We start from the raw sequence: 19,321 nt of genomic DNA on the forward strand, positions 1-19,321 counted from the left end.
AGTTTCCCTGAGGCACGGTTTGGGAGTGCACTGGGCACTTGCTGGTTTTGTGCTGTTGATTTACAAGTTTTGCATCTTATTGCTGTAATAGCCGCTGGTGCTTTTATCGGGCACAATCTTACTGATTCCTTCTTCTTTTCTTCTCTCCTGATGACAGTGATCTCTTGGCTGCACCAATTTGCATGGGCTCTCCTACACTGGATTCCAAGGAGGCTATTGGGAGGGGTGGTATGGGGGAAGACAGATTGTAGGATCTCTTCTCCTTCCCATTCCTTCCCTGTCTCATCTTTTCCAGTCAGACATCTATACTTACACAAAGCTGATATAACTCATCCAGGTTATTTGGAGTGCCTTGTCTCACCAGCTCATCCCTTAGTTTATAATTCAGCCCTTCCCTGAACTGATCAATTAGGGTTACATCATTCCACCCTACATCGCCAGAAGTAATTTAAAGTCCAAAATAAAGTCCCTGCTTGAACTTCTGGTTCTCTCGACTAGCTGTGATTCTCTGTATGAGATCCCCAAAGCGTCCTTTGAGTTTACGCGTGAAGTCGTGATAGTTGTCCAGCACCAGATTGTTCCCCTCAAATGAATGGTATTGCCCATTTAGCTGCTGCTTCCTTTAGCAAGCTCAGCACAAAAGTTGCTTTAATGCAATCAGTGGGAAATTCCACTGGACTACCTGCCATAAACATTTCACACTGAGCAATGAATGTCCGAAATTGATTCTGGCCCCCTCCAAATTTCTCCAGTAAACTCTCATGGGAACGCAGGAGCATTGGCTAGGCTGCCACCAGTTGTGCTGCTGTGGGCTGAAGTAAATTTTGACCCAGTTGCTGCACTGTATGATGGCATTCAGTAAACTGGTCATCTGTGCATCTACTTGCTGCTGGTGTTGTAACAACGCTGCTGCCAGGTGCTCAGCGGATAGCAGCATTCCTCAAAGATCAGAGGCCATTCTCAAAAATCCTCTCTTTAGAAGAAAGTAGGAGGCTTGCAAGATTGATTCATCCCTCCCAGGTAAACCAGATAGGAAACACAACTAGATGAGCTAATTCTACTTTACTGTAAGGCTACATTAGCAGAATCTTGCAAGTCTGAAAGTACAAATCTCCCACCCTCCCTATTTACCACCTGAGTAGTTAGGGTGGGTCCTTCCTAAGTTTCTTTCTCTAGCAATACTCTGTTGCAAACTCCTTTCTCTTTTATCTGATCACTCCCTAGGCAGCATCTCTTCCCCCCATCTTCCAAGGCCAGCCTCACGTTCTATCACAAATGGGCAGGAACTATGTCCAACTCAATACAACCAAGACCAAGTGGCTGTGCCTGTTGGAGCCACCAAGATCTGGAGATATTCCATTCTTAACCTTAAATGAGGTTGCACTTCTCCATTCAAGAGTGGTGCACAATCCGGAGGTATTCCTGGACTTACAGCTCCTGTTCAATGAGCCAGGAAGGTCTTTGCACAACTTCATCTGGTGTATCAGTTTCACCCTTTCCTAAATCAGAAGGCCCTTCAGACTGTCACTCACGCCCTAGTGTCACAGCTCAACTATTGCAATGTGCCCTACTTGGCGCTGCCCTTGGAGACTACTCAGAAGCTTTAACTGGTCCAAAATGCAGCAGCATAGCAGTGATGAGTATTCTGCCCATGTGACACCCCTGCTTCACAAGCTGCACTAGTTACTGCTATGCTTCCAGGTGTGGCTCAAGGTGCTGGTTATGATATACAAAGCCCTACCTGGCATATGGCCTGGTTATTTGAAGAACTGCCTATCTCATGTGGGATCAGCCTGGCAATTTGATCCAATAAAAGTTGGTATGCTCTGGGTCCTTCAATTAAACAATGTCATCTATGGACCCCCAAAGCATGGTTTCTCTGTGCAGCACCTGCCCTCTGGAATGAGATTTCCCCTGATATCTGTGTGGCTCCTACCCTGCTGGCATTCTGGAAAGTCTTAAAGACCTGGCTGTTCTCCCAAGTTTTGGGTTAGGATAGTTGGAGCCTCTGCCAAACTGTGCGTGGGTGTAGTTAGTCAAATCCACTATTGGTTCTTGATTATTCTTTTATTCTTTTTATAATTATTGTATTCTGTTTTTATTCTGTTGGTTTTATTGTACATCACACAAAGTTGGTTGGAGTCAGTTGGTGTCTAAATCAAATCTAATTAAATTTCAGATTCCCTTAAACTGCAGAATGGCAAAACATTTCCACTTGCATAAAATTTTGGATATTCAAGGATTTAAACCTTACTGTTCATCTATATTGATTGCCAATTACTGAAAGAATACATGTAATCTTAATCATGATTAAGTTACTTGCTGCTTAAAAAAAACAAACAGGGTATTACAGAGTAGAATTATAGTGTACAACTATTAATAGTATAAAAGTATGGTACCAAATTATAAATGTCAAGCATAAAACATTAAATGCAATTCACTAAACAGAGCTGGTGCAATTGTTTCTTCACACATTTCAGTGAAGTATGTAGCACGTATTAAGCTTTACCATACATCCTACTGAAATGAATAGAATTAATTTAGCAGCAGCATCTGTAAATTGTTCAACTCATATATTTACAAGAATAGGATTGAAATACTATAAATATGAATACTCTAGCAAATCCAGACAGAAACTGGTTCACTGACTAATCACAGAGTAGCTTTCCAATATAAATAGAAAATAACAAAATTGTTAAGGTACATCAAAATAATACAAATTCAAATTCCAAATTATGGTTTATTTCACTATGTTCATACACATTTCTTTAGAATTTTGACTTCTTATCATATTGGAAATGTGAACACATGAAGGGACATTTTATCATGCTTGGTGGACATGTAAAAAAACTTTAAAAATTGGATTCAAATACATACTTTGATACAGAGGATTTTAAAGATTAATATTCAGTTGAAACCAGAACTTTTCCTTTTAGGACTAATGGATAAATAACTAGAAAAAAGCCATGGAAAATTATTTCAATGTATGATTACTGTGGCAAGATTATTATATGCGCACAGATGGAAAGATTCAACACTATCCACTATGGAGGAATGGTTGGTGAAATTGACAGATCTTGCTAAGATGGATAAACTAACTTCTTTGATTAGAAAAAAGACACTATCTACATTTACTGGTGACTAGAAACTTCTTACAGACTTTTTGCATAAAAATGAAAAAAATGAACTTGTGATTTATGATTTTGATGACTAGACAGGATAGATGATAGAAAGAACTTGAGAGAAAGAGGTTAAAATACAATTGTACTTATAACTGCTGTGAAGAATACCGGAAGCCACTGCTTTGTATCTTTTTTCTTTCTTTTCTATTTTTCTTTAACTTTTTTCCTTTTCTTGCACTTTTTGCTTTCTCTTTGCTTTCTTTCTCTCTTTTCTTCTTTACTTTATATTAGTTTTTATTAGTTTTTATCTGCTTTTTAAAAAGTTTTAATAAAAATTATATTGAAAAAAAAGAGTTTTGACTTATTATGAACAAGTAGCATACTGGTATACATTCGTTGATTACCCCTGCTTATCTCCTGCCAAAAAAGGCACTTACACTCCAGAAGATCCTTCTATTGTAAGTTAACATATTGCACAAACCAGAAATGTGGCCTTGTTCTTCTCCAAAGAAGACTTGGAAGCCCTGGTTTATTCTTTTCCTCCTGTTCTAAATTGTTTTGAAGGGGATATGCCAGTTACTAATTCACACTTCATACTAAACAACCACAGAAAGGGCTTTAATGATGGAAGGAAACACAAGTGGAAGTATTCCAGCAATATGCACAATAATTTGTGAATCATCACTCTTCTTCCTGAAAGGATATTTTAATACAAACCCATTATCTGGAAGTCAGTATACAAAAATCTAAAGCTCCTTAATACAGAACATTTTCAGAGCTTTTGTAGAACTTCTGTCAAATAAAGTTTTTTTGTGGATCATGCTTAATATTCTCAAAAATCAAACTAGTAAACACAATATCCATATCAAGATAAAAGTATCATTCACAACTTTCTTGGAAAAATTTGAAAGTTTCTCCTGTGAAAGCCAATAGTGCCTCTCATAGCCTTAACAGGACAGAGCTAATTAACATGACAAAAATAGTACAGCATGTGTGATTTAAGGATACTGGTTGCTAAGGCAATTAAATCCTTCACAGAATACTGCACACAAACTTTTTAATATCAATTATTGTGTAGGAAGCCACCTATATCTATCTGAAATTAGAGAAACTGAACAGAGAATATATGTATGATTAATTGCTGTAGGCATTTTATCAGAATTAAATATTATGGGTTATAATCCAACACCAAGTTAAACATACATAATTCCATAGTTTTCTGTGACAAATATGCTTGCACTGCAACCCAAATTAATTTTTCCCCATCCAATATTGCTAAATATATATTTCCAAAGATATATATCTTCTCTATATAACAAAAAATCTCTCTAGAAAATTGATTCAAGAGTCATTGTGCATGGAACTGCTGGCAAGAGAGAAATTACTCAGAATTAACCAAAGCTTTGCTTGCATGTCACCTCAACTCAGTTGTAGGCAATTTTTTCAAAGGTCACCGTACCTCTTTTAGTGCTGTTCAGAAGCTACTCATAAATATTTATCCTATGATATATGCAGCTAGAAAATTTGTTATATAATGCTTACATATAAAATGTGCAGTTACTAATGATGGTCAACCAACAATGTACACCTGGCTATGATGATCACATTGCACCTCTCTTCAAAACTGCACTGATACTTAGTTTATATCCAGCCTCTATTTATACTGTGTTTTTTTTTAATGCTAAAACCTTAGAACTTGAATATTAGTACTTTTGTCCATATCTAATTGCCAGTACAGTACAGTAAGATTTCCAAGGAAGCTTTACTTGTTTATATGTAACAGGTTATAAAAGGGAAATGCCAGCTTGGAATTAGCAACCTGATTGTGGTATACTGTTCCACATTTTCCTTTTTTTCTAGACTTTTTTTTAATTGCTATACTTTACTTTTCTTTCAGTTCAGGCTTTTTTTACTTCTACACATTGCTTTTTTTTATTTCTGCTGTCTTTATACCACCCTTTCATACTATAATTTCATCTTTTTAATATTTTTGTTCTACTTTAGCTTACTGTGTTTCAGATCTTATTGAACAGCAAGGTAGAGAGTTTTTAAAAAGTAGAAGTAGAAAAAAGTAGAAAAAAATGCAAGAAAAGCTTGGACAAATTCCCTGTAATAGCCATCTTTTTCAATATATTTGAGATTGTTCCATCTACACATTTCCTTCTTTTCTTCTCTATATATTCTATCCATTTTCTTTTGTAAGTCATTATATAGCTCTACCAAACTATGATTACAGTGAAACCTTACTTAAACAGATTAATTGTGGGAAGGAGTGTTTGTTATTTCAAATGTCTGTTATATCAGAGCCTGCATCACCTAGAAACTATAAAAGTCACAGTTTCAATTTACTAGACATCAAGACTATGAACTTCACATGGAATGGACTAATGTTCCACAGAGATTATCATCACATTAATAAGCATAGAAAACTGGTCTGCACCATGCAAAGTCCATTGCACTGAGTCCAATAAATCAAAATGTCACTGTACTATGATAATTGCAAGTTATCATTAACTCATTTATTTATTTTTCAAATTTAGATGCCGCCCATCTCATGAAGAAGTGACTCTGGGCGGTCATTTAAAAGCCACACTTGAAATCTCTTCACATACTAGGATCTCACAGTGGATAACCACTGCCCAAGTACAAGTCAGAATTTTCCAAAGTCAGCCACAGGTTCTGGTAATTGAGACCTCCCATTTTACAACAGAAATGAATAATTTTTGTATTTGTCTTTGATGAAGAGACTACAGATTTAAAAAGAGGAAACAACTATTGTCATTAGAATTTCACCTCAAGTATGAGATAAGAATCAAAAGCCATGGACCTGCCAATGATATGGATGGGTCTCTCAATAGACACAATTTTGATCTGAGATGACAAAGATGGCCTAGCATCAACAAGGATCAGCTAGATACTGTGTTTTTTCTTCTGGGAACAGCAGTAAAATATGAAATACTCTATAATCTCTGATTGTCAGGGAAGTACATTTTATTTTCCTTCATTCTAATGCTGGGTTGCTAGTTAAGAATGAATTGTATTTAACAGATGAAATACTAAAAGAGCAAAAATGTGACAAGGATAAAATATATTTATTTCTTATCTATATTCCAAAAAAATTCCATTGGATGGTTTAGGGACAACTTTTAAAAATGTTTTAAAGAAAGAGCAACTATGGAACCATAGCTTAATTTTTTATAAGTGCATTTGGTTTACAATCTATCATTTGTAAAGAAATCTACTACAGTAATAACTCCATGTACCTCATATACTAGTTATTGATGCATCATATATAATGTGGCAGAAGAAAATTATTGCTGATTATTCAAAAGTTTCCTTCCTGGTCATCTATTGGAAGATTTTTCTTTCCTCAGGCAATCAAATTAAGTGATGATTAAGGACACTGTTAAATTTCTGCTCTTACAAAAAGAACAAAAGATATGAGCACAAAATACAGTAGAGAAGTTGGAATCATTATTCATTAATCATGAATATTTATGTTCACAGTTCCCACAACTATGAAGTGAACTCACAGGGGCGCTGAAGGATATTTTACTATTTAATAAACTGTTAGTGTTTTGTTTAAGTAGTAAAATATCCTCTGGTATCCCTGTGAGTTTGCTGCAGTTTGAGAATTGCTTTTGGCCTAGGGGCACTCTGAAAAAAATTACTGAAACACTAACGGCACCATGAATGAAGGAAGTTTGGAAGCCTCTGATTTATCTATATAATTTATGTCCCACTCAATTCCTTTCAACGCTGTTATCATTTAGGAAAGCCCTTAAAATATGGCTTTTTCACCAGGCCCTGGGGCAGGGCTACTTGTGACTCTGCACTGATACTGTGTTTTTTATTCCTTGATTCTTGGAATTTCCTTGCCCAATATATTAATATATATTATTTTTTGTTCATTTATTACTGTTTTCTGTTACTGTTTTAATATTTAAATATCAATTGTTTGTGAGATGGGCAGACATATATTTGATGAACAAATAAATATGTTGCACATCACCTAGAGTTGCTCAGGCAATTGAGGTGGCTCACAAATTGAGCAAAAAAAGGGTTCACCCAGTGAACTTCTATGGCTGGCAGTGGACTTGAACCCAGGTTTTTCTGCTCCTGGTTCAGTATCTTAAACACTACTTCACACAACATTGCACACACAGTGTGATGTAGGAGTAGGAAGAGCCGAAGCAGGTAAGACTAAAACCATAATGAAGAAAGTCAGTGTCACTCAGTAGTCTTTTTCAGACATATCATTTATAAATACACTCACACTCATCAATTTATTTGTTTGTTTATGAGATTTATGTATCACCTAAAACCAAAAAGACTCTAGGCAGCTTACCGAATTTACATATAAATAAAATGCCAGTTGATATATACTAATTAAATCAGTAATCCAATTAAGTTTGGAATTAATTAATGTTAAAAGTAGTAAGTTGAATTTATTAAATTTATTAAATAAGGCACCACTGGTATAATTAATCCCTGAAGGCCTTCTGGAAGAGCCATGTTTTCACCTGTTTCTGAAAACCCACAAAGCTAGGGGCTAAGACTGCCTCAGGAACAAGCTATTCCAAAGGAGGGGAGCTGCTATAAAGAATAACCATAACTGAGCCCATCATAGGGTTTGGGTTAGAGGGACAATATCGAAGTGCATCTGTGTCCAACATTTGTCCCCCCACTGAGGTAGGAGCAGAACCTCTGCAACACCATGTGCTAACCCCAACTCTCATAGGTGGTATCCTCCAGAAGGATTCTGTGGTTGATAATACTGAAGGCAGCTGAGAAATGTAGGACGACAAGGATGGTTATGTCATCTTCATCCAAACCTCCACAGGTCATACATTAGAGCAATCAAGGAGGTCTCTTTCTCATGCCCAGGCTTGAACCCAGACTGCCAAGGATCAAAATATCCTGAATCCTCAAAAAAAAAAAAAAAAAAGGGAAAGTTAAAGATAGGAAAGTAGTTGTCTATTTTTGTGGGATCCTAACCTGGCCTCTTAAGGAGTGGGTGTCCAATGCCTCTGTAATGGTTTCTGCCATCTTTCCTTCTCTCAAGGAGTTGCTGATTCCAATGCAACTTCTATTCCCCTCCCTGGCCATTTTATTAGCCAGCAGGGGCAGGGGTCTAATTCATAAGTGGTGTAGCAAAGTAAGATTACATAGGACTCTGTCCACTTCCAGGACCCATGTGCTCAAAAGTCTCCCAAATAATACCATGAGATGTCACCTTTGTCAAGTCAATAGATTCTGTCCATCTGGCTTCCTGAGTGAATGTGAGCAATGTTATCTACAAAATGCTTGACCAGGTGATCACAACTTACACTGACAGGATCTTCTGGGACATCCTTCCTGAAAAAAGTCTGAACAGTCTAAATGGCTGACATGCCACAGACACACCAAAGGTGGAGAAGTAATTTCACTTTTCCTCCTTTATTGCCACAGAATAGGCTCAAATCTGGGTTCTTACTTGTGTCCAGTCACATTCACTTCCTGTGTTTTGCAAGTGTCACTTCATATCCCAGAGTGCTCAATAAATTGAGGTGCATAGGATCAGTGAGCTGAAAGAGGCTGCTTGGGAGTTAACCTCTTGAACACTCTAGTTGCTCCATATTCCAGAAGTCAACAAGGCACCCAACATAATCACCCTTTAGATCTCTAGGAAACTCCATGTATGCTGTCAGAAAGCTTCCTAAATCCATCAGATGTCTGTGGCAGACCATCTTAACAGGCCCTCCTCCTTGCAGATATTGGTAGCTTCAGTTCACCCCACCGTCACAAAGAAGTGATCTGTCCATTATAATTACCTCCTCAAAAGAGATCATGATACATCTGCTCTGAGTTAAACACTAGATCTAAAAGTGGCCAGTCATGTGAACTGAACCAGTGATGACCGGGACAAGCCCATGGTTGTCATGGTGATCATGAACTCTCAAGCCACCCCCAATCCCAGGGAGAAGATATTGAACTCACCCAGCACTGTGTAAAGAGATCAAGGAGCCCAGTGAGGGATGCTGCCACGCAGCTGGGAGGATGACACAAAATTAATTGGTTTTCTCCAGCATAAATGCAATGTAATGTGGTACTGGGGAAAGTCACAATGGGGAAAAGTCCCAATTTCTAGTTGTGATTTTTCCACCCTGTGCAACAACTAAAGTTTTGTAAAAGCATTCAACTGGAAATATAAACTGCATCACAAAAAGGAAAGTTAAGTCTAAACTCACTAACCCCTCTCAATGGAAACATATTTGAAGCTTACTTGCAGCGCAGATGATCATTAGGAAGTTCTTTCCAATATTTAACAAAAATTCTCTTTCTTCTAATTGAACCAGTGGAATCAGCGATGGGCAATTTGATGTGTGCTACATATTTTGGATCACAACTGCCATATGGTTTGTCATTAGTCAAGCTGGTGATACCCAATGAGCAGTGAAGTTTAAACTGTCTGAAAGGTACCAAGTTCATAAATTTGCTCTGGCACAACAGAAAACAAACATGCTCCATTACTGACATAAGATTATCATATTGCATTTAATAGAGTTTTCCCCGGCTTAAACATACTCAGTTCTCAGACTTTCTTCCTAAGTCATGATTTGCAGGCCTCTCATTATTTTCGTTACTCTCTTCTATGTGCATTTGTTATAATCTTTGTTATAATCTTTCCAGCAAAACACAGTGCCCAGAATTTGATAGAGCACTCCACATGAGGTCTTACCAAAGCAGACTGGAAAAGTATCATTATTACACGTGAATTTATGAATGTTCTTTTTACCCCTTTTTAGCAACTAGCCTCAGGTAGAGTTCTATTACATTTAAAAGCTCAGTTAACTGCCTATTGAATGTCAGTTGCTCCTCATAAAGCTGAAGAAAGGTAAGGTACATTGATGTAACAGATAGACTAACAGTTTTAGAAATATAAGCTATTGAATGTTTCTATTCATGTTCATGAACAGGTAGCATTTCACTCTTGATTACAGTTTTTAGGGTTCTTCTTAAAACATCATCCCAAAGTGGTACAATCTAACGTTTTTAGGGGGAACAATATGAAATATTGGTATCATAATGGCCACCAAAACTAAACAGAAAACACGCACTTAAAAACCATGTCCAAGAAATTTAGTTTTGTGGCATTAAAAGTTCTAAGTATTTTATACATAATAACACCATTCTATTTTTTTCTTTGCATCTAGCTTATTTGAAGGTCTCATAAGTGTTATACACGAGGGTCCAGGATAAGGTATTAGTTTATTTCATTTTCTGTTTTATTTCTGCTCTGATTATAAAGTGTAAGGTGATGCTCCCTAAACACTGCCGTGGTATACATATTAATACTGTACTACTTATACTTTTTATATATAAATAAATCTTTGCATATATTAAATCTGTCATTTTAATTATTTTATTTTTTCTAACATATTTATCATACATATTTTAATTAAACTTTTTAGGAGTTTTTTTTTTCCAGGAAAAAGAAGCATGTAGATTTCAGACAAGCCTAAAATGAAAGGAAATTAATCAAACAAAGTGTTGACTTACTTTTTCTTTTAATCAAATAAGATGATGAAAAAAATCAAAGAAAAGAAAAACAAATTCATGACTGAACTTCAGGTTATTTAGATTCTACATTTTATTTTGTCCTAATTCAAATTCAATGACCTGTTACCCCATGTGTTTATCATAAAGATCTCACTTTGTAAGCAAACACTGCCCTCTTGTGCACTAGAATTTCCAGCAGAGGATCTTGTCAAATTTTTGAAGATAAATGTTAAATAGAGGAGGCAAATAGCTTTACAAATTAAAACAATGAAGTACTTGATACAAGATTCTCATCCAATAGAAGTGTGATTAACTGGGAAACACAATCTAAGTATTGACTGCTTAAGTTTCAGCAGCTCAGTTTTACAGAATGTGTAACCATTTACTCAAAAGTCATTGTGCCTCAGACTGCAACACGGGGCTAGCCTAAAATGTTTACTCTGAAGAAAATCCAACTGTGCTCTAGGTTTATTTTATTTCCTTGGAGGGTCAAAGTCCTTCATTACAAAAAGGACTGAACTGGAGGTTACAATTTTTATCGTGCAGAAATGGAAGAGATGTTTCACCCTGCTCTTGGATGCTACTTTCTCCCTGCAAGCTTTCCAATTTTGTTTCCCACCTTAATATTGCAAACACAGAACTAGAAATAAAGCAGCCCAGCAAAAGGGCACATGCAGGGTAAAAGCAGAAGATGGGTAATGTATTAAGAGCATAAACACAACTTCTCTGTACATTACACAATCTGCATAACAATGAGCAAGAGACAGCATCTCGGATTCTACATATACATGCCTATATAATAAAAACCATATGAGCTCATTTCAAATAAATTCCTCCAAATCACTGCAAAATATTATTGAGATAATAGTAGCTTTTTTAAAAAAATAATGTTCCCAAGAAAGTATAATTTTCTAAACATATTTTAGTGCGAATGATTGCACTGGTATGTAAGAAATTCTTAGTAGTGTAAAAATATAGTGTATCCTGAAGGCTAAAAAAATAGACAACTGAGTCTGTTTTCATCATAATGCTTACAGTAGGAAAACATCTTGCTCTTGCACTACCAATCATGAATAATGGAAATTAAAATGCTTGACATGTAAGCCAGCAATAAATTTTAAAAAACAATGACAGAGATAACATGTAACAATCATCGGGGGGGGAGGGAATCTTCTATGGTAATCTTAAATCCAATTTTCTAGCCAATTTTAGTTTCTTGTCCTTCCAAGATGTTTATTTCAGTAATAAAAACAGCCAAGCTCACTTTTGTTATATTCAGTACCCACTTCCTTCCCCCAACCCCTTGCAAGAGTTCAAAAGTCTTGGCCCCTTCAGTATAGCAGGTATAAATTAATACCCTTCCTTAAAAGAACACAGTGACAAAGTAGAAACAGACACTTGCAGGCAACAGTCTTTGAAAAGAACTGCAGGGACAAACAGTGACAATGAAGCTACGGTCAAAAGTAAAAAGGTCAAAGGTTCAGACAAGTTTAAGGAATTACAAAACTACACGTTTGTCTATGTTCCTCCCATGAGTTCAGACAATCTGTGTCAAGCCAGGTTCTGGACAGAATATTTTAAGAACATGCTTTCTTTTTTACTTCCATAAAAAGTAAATTGGAGGCACATAATATAATGCTCTTACAAAAGCTCTCTCAGTTCATACAAAGTCAGCTAGATAAACAGCATCTTAAAAACAGATAGCTTAAAATAAACAGTTCAGCAGCCAGTGCTCTGTGTGTGGGGGGCAGAAGGGAGGGGAGGCTAAGGTGAAGTAATCATGTTCTTCTATATTAGTGTGCTGACCCTTTGTAGGGCATGAAATTAACTATCAGCAAGTAAAAAATCTGCTACTTGTTAAACTACTTTGCTACACAGAGTGGTCTTAAAGTAAAATATGGGGATTGAATTTCTTCTGAAAGATTAACTTGTATAACCTCTCAGCAGGCTTTCCCTATCAATGAACTCTAGCAGAAACCACTCAGGGTTAATTGGAAATATAGATATTTTGTAGGCATTTATAGAATAATTGTGAAAACTGGACTGGCTAAAAAGCCTTACCTTGACAGCTGTCCTTGTATGGGAACACATTTTAGCACTGGCCATTCTGAAGTGCATCTCAAAAAAAAAAAAAAAAAACTTGGGATAGAAATGCAATGGGAACAGAAGTGGAGGCTAAATCTAACATTTAAATCAACCTTGACTATAAACTTAATCTTGCCACCCAATCTTTTAGAAATGTCAGGGATGGAATCTATCTGTAATCTCTATTCCAGCATGTAAGTAAAAAATTATTTTGATTTAAAACATGATATGCTTTGTTTCAAGGGCAAAGTCTATAAGAAAAATGCAAGCATGGAGAATGAAATATGACTTCCATCTTCCATTTCTCTTCGATTTTGTTCAGCTCAAATATTCCGCATTTATTTAAAGCTGAAGTTTTATCCCTAAGGAAGTATCTTTATGATATCTTGAAAAGGTATCTGCAAGGTCAAGTACTGCCCAGCATAATGGAATAATGGTATCTAGAGACAACATGATTTTTAAAAAATAGAGCCTTTAATCACATATGTAAACAAAGAAGCTACTATCTTAAATAAGCCTGGGTCTTAAGTGTGAAAATATTATTAGAAACATGTGCAAAAAATCAATTTAGTCCAAGCAACTTTAGTTCTATAGGTGTAATAACAATCTTGATATCATGGTGGGAACTAAAACTGTAACTCCACCATGAATTGGAGTAAAGACAGCAATATTTAAATAGACTTTCCAACAGTGAAGTAACAATGATCCATATTTCAAGAAATATTTATCAAAAAGGTTTCCTCAATATAGATTGGTCTGATAAACAGAGTACATTCTGAACCAGAATATAAGAGGAATATAATTATTTATTAATATTTATTATATTTATACCTTACCTTTCTACTTTAGTAAGTACTCAAAGCAGATTTTTAAAATCCCTCTTCAATATTTGACCCACAATCAAATCTCAAATCACAACTGAAGTGCCAACATATTGCTTATAATGGAATCATTTATATTTTTCTTCCTTTAAAAAGTTTTCTAATCAAGGCAAAATCCTGAAACAAATTGACCTATTTCTTTCTTTCTACTTTTAGTGAAACATATTTCAACTATGAAATGTAAAAAATAAATCTGCTTCCTGAATGCTCTGCACATGATCCTAGCACTTTTCAAACAGCAGAAATTGGAAATATACAGTTACGAAGTTTGGGAATATCTTTAGTAACCTATTATAAAATGGTGCTTCACACCAGGAATTTTAAAATGCAAAAATCAGTGATCCACCTATTTTTATTTAGGTGCCTGGTGAACAGAACATAATTTCAAATGCTACAACCTACCTGGACTTTGCAATCAGGAAGAGGCTACAATGTAATTATCAGAAATGTGAAAACAAACATTTAGAGCTTATGAGTTGTAATCTCCATGGGTTTTGTTCACAGAACAGTAACAGAAGTGGATCATTACTGTAGGACTGGCCTCTTAAATGAGAATAGAGCTGAGGCATCAAGTTTAAAAGATGCATATGTACTTATTTAAAGATTTATGTCCATTTTTTCAGTTCATTTGCTTAAATCATAGCTAAAAATAAATGAACCAATATTATCACACAAGTAAGGTAGAAACATGAAACATGAAAATAGGTAAACATGAAAATAGATACAACAGTAACATAAAATTCCTCAGCCTGGCAGAATAAAATAGTCTTAATACAATGACAAACAGTAAGAGAAGGAATCTACCAACACAAGATGTTCTATTATCACAAGGCAAGTGGCACTTCCTTCTCTCAATCGATAAGACAAGGTTAGAGTTTAATGCTTGCTGCAGCAGACTCTCAGTGATTCAGATCCAATTTGTGGTAGTGAGCACATTCTTATTGCCCTGTCATCCCAGAATTTATTTTTTATTTTATTTGTATTTATTTATCCTATTTATAAGCCTTCCAACTCCAAAAATTACTCTGGGGAGCGTCACAAAATTTTAAAATTTCAAAAAGGAATTCAAAACAGAAAAGCATTAAAAACAGGGAGGGGGATTACATTATGGTATAAAACAACATTTGGGAAGAATAGTGGGGGGGGGAACCTAGTATTTTGGTCACCTATTCCCTATTTATACCTTTAGGAGGGAGTCAGACATATTCTACAAAGAACACACTCAATTCCTCTTCCTTTTCTAATGCCAGGGTGGGATTACTATACTAATCCACCAATCTTTTCATGTTGCAGCAGGATGGTACATTGTGAACTGATCTCAACACTTTGCAACAACTTGAAAAAAAAAGATAGCTGCTGATGGATTTGGGCCTCCAGAAAATAGGATGTATCTTAAGATAGACTGCCTTAGCACCCTTCCCTTTGAAATTCCCCATGCCACTCATGGGGAGGAAGGTGTGAAGAGCTGTCATGTCCTGCCCATCTTCCTTGCACTAGTGGCTGCAGGAAAAAACTTCAGAGGGGAGATTACATGGGACTCACAGGCTGCTCATATGTGGAATGCAAGTTTGCAGCCCTAGACACATCATAAATATTAACACCTGATATTATTCCAGATATTATTTGTTTACAAACTAAGAACTACCTAAGCAACACATTGAGCTTTCTCTACAGCTTCATGTATTTTTTAATTATATTTTGACCTCAATTAACCACTTCTGAGTTTCAAAGAAAAATGGAATAGAGACAAAACCGTCTTTTTGTAAACTCTTAAGCTTGTTTTTATTTTATTTTACAGCACTCGCATACCAAGATTCCTCTGTAAGGAGCCAGCAGATAAGTTTTTTTAGAAACTGTAACTTGTTTGCTTTTGTTTCTTGACCAAAAAAAACCCCTTCTTCCAGTTCCCAAGACTCTAGGCAAAGTCCAAGCAGAATATAAAACATTTTTACACTATTGTCTCAGGAATAATATAACTGGGTTCCAGTCTATGAAAGTTTATATTATTTTTTTTAATATGTGATAAGATTTTGGGGGGTGGGGGATTGCTGCAATAGACAGCAGCTGCAATAATGTAATTTTATGAATGTTATTCAAATGTTAATCTAAATTACTTACCTACGAGGGGTTTTCTCTCAGGTAAGTAAGTGATATAAGATTGGAATCTTACACAGCTTTTCCTGTGGAAATGGTATTTCCCATTTTTTGAAAAACAATTATGTACACACAAACACATTTATGTCCATTCTGGTTTTGAGTATTTTTAATTATTATGCTTGTTTAGTATTTTATAAAAGTTCCCCATTGCTACATTAAACATTATTTTTGAAGGAAACATAGATACAATAGAAAAATTCATTTTCTAGTTTTTTCATCTACAAATAACTTTACTATTCAACATAATCTGCCAAGAAATAAAAAATAGTTTGCATTCAACAAGAATGAAAACCCATGTGATGTGCATTGCAATGTGTAACCTATGCATACAGCAGTAGTTATTTCTAAGCTCAGACTGTAATCTTTAACAAGATTTAACATGGACTGGTTCCTATTAAAGTTATGCACTTCTAAATAAATATGCTTAGGATAGCACTGCAGAAGCCTTTTTCATACAAAAGCCTAGTCTCAGACTTACTGTCTGAGTCTAAGCTCTGTTGCTTAGTCAACAGAGGCACTGGGGTCCCTGCTGGAATGGTTCACTAGTATAGGTGTCTAACTATCTCTTATGGTATAACAATCATCACAATCCAAGGAGAATCCCCTGGGGATTTAAGCTCTCTTGCACTTACAGTGTACCACCCACACTTTATGCCACACAACAACAGCAACTTTTAAACCTTTCTTCATATCATTCTTCCTCTTAACTCTGGCTACCTGTTCACCCTCAGGGCATTCTGATTAAGTTTGAGCTCAGTAAGGCAATATAGTAAAAGGCACTGTTTCCTCCACGTAATTAGTTGGGAAAGATTAGGGCATTGGGTCCAAATCCCAATGCTACACCAGCCAGAGAAAAAGTACTGGCAAGTGAGTGAAAAAGAGTGGTGTGCTCTTTTCTGAGCAGCAATGAAAATTGAGCACTCAGCTCCGGCCATAAAGAAAGTTGTTGCCACCACTTCTCTTTCACTTGCCCTCTGGTTGATGCAACTGGGGAGCTGGGCTTGTTGGATTAAATCACTCTTGATAGGTCCAGGAGGAACATTTAAAGACAGAGCATTGTTGATTCTTGTAGAAATTATTGTCCCTCCCTTCCTAGCATTTGTTCACGTTTTCTCTTTGGAAAGCACAAGAGGAACCACTGGACCCCACTTTGGGGATTAAAGAATTCAGGATGTGAACAAGAATTCACCACAGGGTAACAACGGCTCCTGGAGAATATCTTAATAGTTTTATCTGGCGTGCACTTATATCTAAAGGCAGTACAAGACCTACAGCTCCCCACAACAACCTCCCTGTGAGATAGGCTGGGCTGAGGGGGAGGACTGGCCCAAACTCACCCCGTGAGCTTCCATGGTTGAAGGTGGACTAAAACCAGGGTCTCCCATTCCTAGTCCAGCACCTTGACACTACACCACACTGGCAACTTGTTGATTCTACTCGTTCTTCCGAGGAAAAGGCCTCCATCCCTCCTCACAGGAGAGAGTAAAGTAGATGGCAGAGAGGCCAGTAGGCACCACCGGAAGAAATGGGCTAAAACCTGACCCGATTGTGAACAATTTCGCTAGCCTCCACTTCTTACCTCCAATAATGGTACGGATAAGGGAGGCGTGTCCCGGGCAGTCCACCAGGGTCAGCTGGAGCAGCCCAGGCTCGGGCCCCAGGTGCGGAGGCAGCTCGGTGCAGAGACAAGAGAAGCCCAGGTCCAGGGTGATGCCCCGAGCTCGGCTCTGTGGGGCCCTGTCGAAAGCGGCGGTGGAGCCGATGGTGCTGAGAGCTCGGGCCAAGGCGGTCTTGCCGCTGTCGATATGGCCTAGGACGCCCACGTTCACATTCAGCCGGCGAGGGCCGCCGGGCTTGGGGCCCGAAGGAGCAGCGCTCGCACCGGCCATGGATGTCTCTCACTCCTCGCTTCTCCGCCAAACCGGTCCGTTTCCCAACAGCACCCCCGCGGCAACACAGGCCACATAAAAGCAGTTCCAGGAAAGCGCCAGACGCAGTCGAAAAGCTTTTTCAAGCGGTCAGCAGTGGAAGCAAGGGAGGGGGTAAGCCTGAAGTTGTGCCTCGCTTTCTCAAAGCATCCTTAGCTTCTACAGAATACCGAATAAAACTCAGCTACTCACATTCTCCTCAAAGCTAAAGTCAAACACACATAACTATTCAGGACGCTATCCATAAAGATCTCATAAAATGTATTTTGAAGAAATACCTATGTTCATATAATTATATACATTCACGTACAATTCACACATTCTTGTGTGCAGTTCAATAAACTTTGGCGCAGCACTTAAGGAAATGCTAGGAAAAGCATACAATAAATATTCAATTCTATTTTAATTGGTTCATTAAAAATGAAGTCAGCCTAAAGAAAAGTGAAAAGAAACACATAACCCGAGTTTCTCATTTCATCAGCTTGCACAACTGCAAAAAGTCTGGACCAGGTTATTTTTTTTTAACTGCTGACAAATTTCCCATTTGTACAAACGCACAAATTATCTATTGTATAATGACATGCTATGCTAAACTCTATTCTCCTGGTTTCAGAACGATTTCACAAATGTACAAAATTGAAAAATAAAACATGAACAGGACCTGATAATATATTCCTTTCATTTCTTTTTCTTGTTGCTGTTTAATTATCAATATAATAGTTCTAGATTTTATAACCTGAGAAAGTTCTAGTTTACCATCCTAGACCCTCCAAAAAGGACTTCCAGCAAAGATATGGAAGAGACCAAAGAAAAGAAAAACTTGCTATTGCTAAGTACAACCCTTACAAATCACAAATAAAGAAACGGAAGAGGTCACAAAAACATTTTTTTTCTTTTTGGTTAATTAGACGTAATATCCACCTCTCCAATTTCCTTTCCTGTATGTTTCGTAAAATGCTGCTATTGCTAACATTTTCAAAACCTCATGGGAGAAAAGGCAGGAAGTCAGACCTTTGGGATGGGTTAAAAATGTGAAGATCACTCACACACTCACATAATCTTCTTTCTCCAAAAATAATATACTGTTTGACAGTTTCAGAGTTCAGTATGTCCCACTGAAATTTGGAAGCTTATGGGACTCTAGGCTATGTCCTGTAACCTCAAACCTTTAGTCTAGTAAAAATTGAAGTTTCCAGTCTCTCCTTGGCTATCACATGACATCTGTGTTCAGTAAGGTGGGTTGTTCAGACACACACGTACCATAAGTGAGTTAGCTTGCAGGGAGAATAGCAGAAGATATGTTGGCTAAATAAATTGATTAAAGCCATAAAGCAAGGATCAAATTTTTGGATACCATTATTTTTCTAGTTAGTAGAAAAATGCTAAATTATACTTTAGAGTTATAAAAATAGCATAACCATTATTAATTTTAAGGAAGTTTTGATAAGAGATAAATGCTTATATTTGATTATTCTTTTCAGAAAAATCCTCCTTGGCTCCTTCTGATTTAGATTGTGTTCCCAACCAATATTTAGAAGAAAAGTAGGCTGCATTTCAGGTTTTTTCCTAATACTGCTGATTTATGTCAGATCCCATAAGATTTGTC

General features: G+C 36.8%; 1 protein-coding gene across 5 annotated transcripts in view; it reads right to left on the minus strand.

Moving 5' to 3' along the window:
- Positions 1-17,741, minus strand: part of EEFSEC (eukaryotic elongation factor, selenocysteine-tRNA specific) — a 344,759-nt gene extending 327,018 nt beyond the window's left edge. For 2 of the 5 annotated variants that reach the window (XR_015794903.1, XM_088134251.1), the window contains exon 1: positions 17,367-17,739. Coding sequence is in view for 3 of the 5 variants with exons in the window: in XM_088134251.1 (XP_087990377.1) it covers positions 17,367-17,676 (310 nt within the window). In the remaining 2 variants the exon portion in view is untranslated. Of the gene's footprint in view, positions 1-17,366 lie in introns of all 5 variants that reach the window. The other 3 variants (XR_015794902.1, XM_088134249.1, XM_088134250.1) reach the window with 3 other exon arrangements.
- Positions 17,742-19,321: the final 1,580 nt, after the last annotated feature.

This window comes from Python bivittatus, unplaced genomic scaffold (assembly GCF_059951505.1).
Source record: "Python bivittatus isolate LINGU-HERP-01145 unplaced genomic scaffold, Pbiv_v1 ctg000080_np1212, whole genome shotgun sequence".
Classification (NCBI taxonomy): Eukaryota; Metazoa; Chordata; class Lepidosauria; order Squamata; family Pythonidae; genus Python; species Python bivittatus.